Genomic DNA, 3,117 nt, shown 5'->3' with positions numbered 1-3,117 from the left:
TAGGGAAAAAAAACCCCAAACCAACAAGAGACAAAGTCAGGTCCCAGATAATTTCCTCTGAATTCCCAGAGTCAGTCTTCTCTGCTCCCACTCCTAACACATTCCCATGGGGTCAGGTCAGAGACTGGCACCAGCCTGGCTGTAGCAACCCCCACATGGCTACAGCACGGGCAGGGCTTTAGGATACAGGCGCAGAGGCAGTGGGGTCCACCGTGGGGAGGTGGAAGTGAGCAGGAGCTGGGAGAGACTGCAAATGCTGGATTTGTTTAGAAAGGGATGAGGTCAGAAGGGTAGAAAATAACATATCCTCTAGAGAGCGAGCAGTGCGGTTTTGCAATCTCAGATCTGACAGGGATCCATATTTAAAATAGGGGGAAAAAAAAAAGCTGTTATTAAACAACCTCCTGTTAACCCCTGGAGGTCATGGTAACTAAATACAGTTGAAGCCAAGTTTCTAAAGATTTTCTACAGAAATCCACTTGAATAATGAGAATATTCACAGCTACTTTAGCTGGGAAAAAGAAGATTAGAAACCTTGCTGCACTGGGGCACAGGCTAACCCCATAGCAGAGAAGCAGTGTCCTCCACCAATCTGCCTTCTAGGGCTTCTCACGCAGAAGCATCAGGTGGTATTTGCCCCGTGGTCTGGTGCAGGAGAGCCACCTCGCTCCCCTTGCTGGCTGGGGAGAGGGCTGTGCTTGCACCACAGACGCCCCCACCATCACTGGAGTGAAGCAACTTACCCTTAGGTGACTGTGCAGAGCAGACAGGCAGAGCAGCAACAGACCCCAGAGGAACACCATATTTCTGGAACAGAAGGACCAGCTGAGAGAGAAGTTATTTCCAGCTGCCTGGCAGCAGCAAGCGGAGCCTATTCAGGTCTACAGGGAGAAAATTATCAACCTGGCCAAACAGGTTGGCACAGGAGCTTGCAGAAAGCAACAGGGAGATGAACAATGCTGCAAGGAAACAACACGAGACTCCTGCGTCCAATGCCAAGGCAGCGAAATCAGAGAGCACCAGGGACCCACACCAGAGCAGAGCTGTAACCACAGCCAGGCTCCTGCATGATGCTCTCCTGCTTGGATCCTGCGTTTCTGACCCCATCACCCTCATTCCTCTGGATTGCAAGTGGTATGTCCCTAATCAGTCCTGCACACACTGTGCCTCTGGAAGAAAAGTCTCTGCTCCTTTCCTGTGCAAACCACCAAAGTGTGGGCACAGCACCCTCAGCCGTACCCTAGGCTCTTGGGAGAAGGGATACTAACCTGCCTCAGAGGGGCTGCAGGCACTCAGCAAGCGCTGTCTGGGAGGGACTTTGCAGGTACAAAATGCAATACCAGAGCAGTTTCTCAGCAGTATGTCCTGGAATAGAGTCCTCCCCTTCCCAGCACTCGCCTTCCCCCTTTGCTGGCAAACCCAGCCTCTCCCACCCCCGCATTCCAGTATGGGACAGTGGGAGCAGGGCTTCCATGGATGAAACCCCACCCTGGCCACCGCTTCACCCAGCCACTTTTCCCTTTCAAACAGAAATAGTATCTTCTTTACGTAAAGCCTCCATGCCAAAACCCAGCCGTTGGCACAGCTGCCATACACTTAATTCCTGGGGCTGCTTTCCACTCTCCGAGCAGTCCTTGCTTTCACCCAAAACTGCTGGCCTGTGACCCCAGTTGCCAAGTAGAAGAAGCAAAACTTGAGGCCATTTCATTCCCCCTCCTCCCTCACCCCAAATCCTGCAGTCACATATAACCCTGAATACCCCTTTCCTCCCTGGTGGTGCCCATCTTTTAACCCTCTGCCAAATTCACTCCCCTTTCCCAGAGAGACACTATTGCTTATTGGAGGATCCCCCATTTACTGTCAAATCCTCATTTCTTTGCCCCTTACCTGAGGTTGTTCACGTCCACGTTGGAGCCGGCACCTGCTTTAGCCCGGCCGATAGCTCTGTGCGGGGCAAAACGCAGCCTCTTGTCCAGCCCACCCCGCCTACCCGCCGGCAGCGACCTTCGGCACCACCCCCTATTTGAGAATTTGGCAGGCAAATATTGACCTACGGCATCCGGTTAAACATTTGTTTCGGGGATAAGAGTGAATTTGTCGTGCATTTGGAGATGGAGAGACGCTTTGGGCTGCTGTACCCTCAAGACAATGTTAACACCGAGTTCACCAGCTCCAAAACTCCCATCAGCAGAAGTAACATGCAAAGTCAGTTGTCCCTAGTAGTGGCTCTGCTTTCCATATACTCCCTGTGCTGGGAACACGCTCTTTTATTCATAACCTTTAGTGAAAACATAGGGCTTGGTATTTACTGCCACAGGGCGCACTCTGTTTATGGAATTTTCTTTGCAGAAAACCCGATGTTTACTCCCTGTATCCCAGCTGCTTCTGCTGCAGCAAGCACGAGGCACTGGTTTTAACAGATGGCTGGTGCCCAAGGCCCCGTGGCTGCGTACCCGAGCAGGAGGCAGCGATGCTTAGGCTGGGCTGAGCCAAGAGCAGCTGGTACCTCCCCTGGGGCACAGCACGCACCAGAGCCCTGCCGGAGGAGTTGGCGCCGGTGCCGGGCTCCACGGCATGCACGCACCGCTGTGACATGGAGGAAGAGTCTCAGGGACGGGCAGAACTCCAGCGGTCCTGTCCTGTGCGGTTTTGTGCCTTACGCAGAAGCAATAGTGATCCTTCCCGGCTCTGACCATGTCCTCAGTGCGAGAGGAGTCACTAAGGAGCAGTGGGGAACACTAACGGGATCGCAGCGCTTGCAGCCATCCATTCCTTGGAGTGGCTCTTGGTTCCCAAACTCACCCCAGATGCTGGGAAGGAGTGGAAAGGAGACAGGTCTGAGCTCTGCAACCAGAAACTACTTTGAGACATGCCACTGCAACATGGGGAGCTACTTCCCCTTGGAAAGCAGATCCAGGTCCCTGTGCAGCAGTTCTACCTGACATCCAGGGCATCTTCACAGCATCCCCCCTCCAGCTCACCCAGGAACACAAGAGGTGCTCGAATGCAGAGCTTTAGCTTTGGCTGCCAGAGCAGGAGAGCTGCAGCCAGCACACCCACCCCTGCACCGCACTGCACCTGGGCCCCTCCAGCACAGAGCTTCCCCACACACCCATT

The 3,117-nt window shown here is 53.6% G+C and overlaps 1 protein-coding gene across 1 annotated transcript in view; it reads right to left on the bottom strand.

The window, feature by feature from the left end:
- Window positions 1-1,905, bottom strand: part of SERPINF2 (serpin peptidase inhibitor, clade F (alpha-2 antiplasmin, pigment epithelium derived factor), member 2) — a 7,972-nt gene extending 6,067 nt beyond the window's left edge. The window contains exons 1-2 of the mRNA XM_009321414.1: window positions 1,888-1,905; window positions 734-807 (exon numbers count right to left, since the gene is read on the bottom strand). Of these exons, the coding sequence (XP_009319689.1) occupies window positions 734-803 (70 nt within the window). The 5' untranslated portion in view covers window positions 804-807; window positions 1,888-1,905. The remainder of the gene's footprint in view (window positions 1-733; window positions 808-1,887) is intronic.
- Between the last annotated feature and the right edge of the window lie 1,212 nt (window positions 1,906-3,117).

The sequence above is a fragment of the Pygoscelis adeliae genome, unplaced genomic scaffold, assembly GCF_000699105.1.
Source record: "Pygoscelis adeliae isolate BGI_AS28 unplaced genomic scaffold, ASM69910v1 Scaffold663, whole genome shotgun sequence".
Taxonomy (NCBI): Eukaryota; Metazoa; Chordata; class Aves; order Sphenisciformes; family Spheniscidae; genus Pygoscelis; species Pygoscelis adeliae.
Note: the sequence above shows the minus strand (reverse complement) of the source record. Positions and strands in the feature narration are given on the sequence as shown.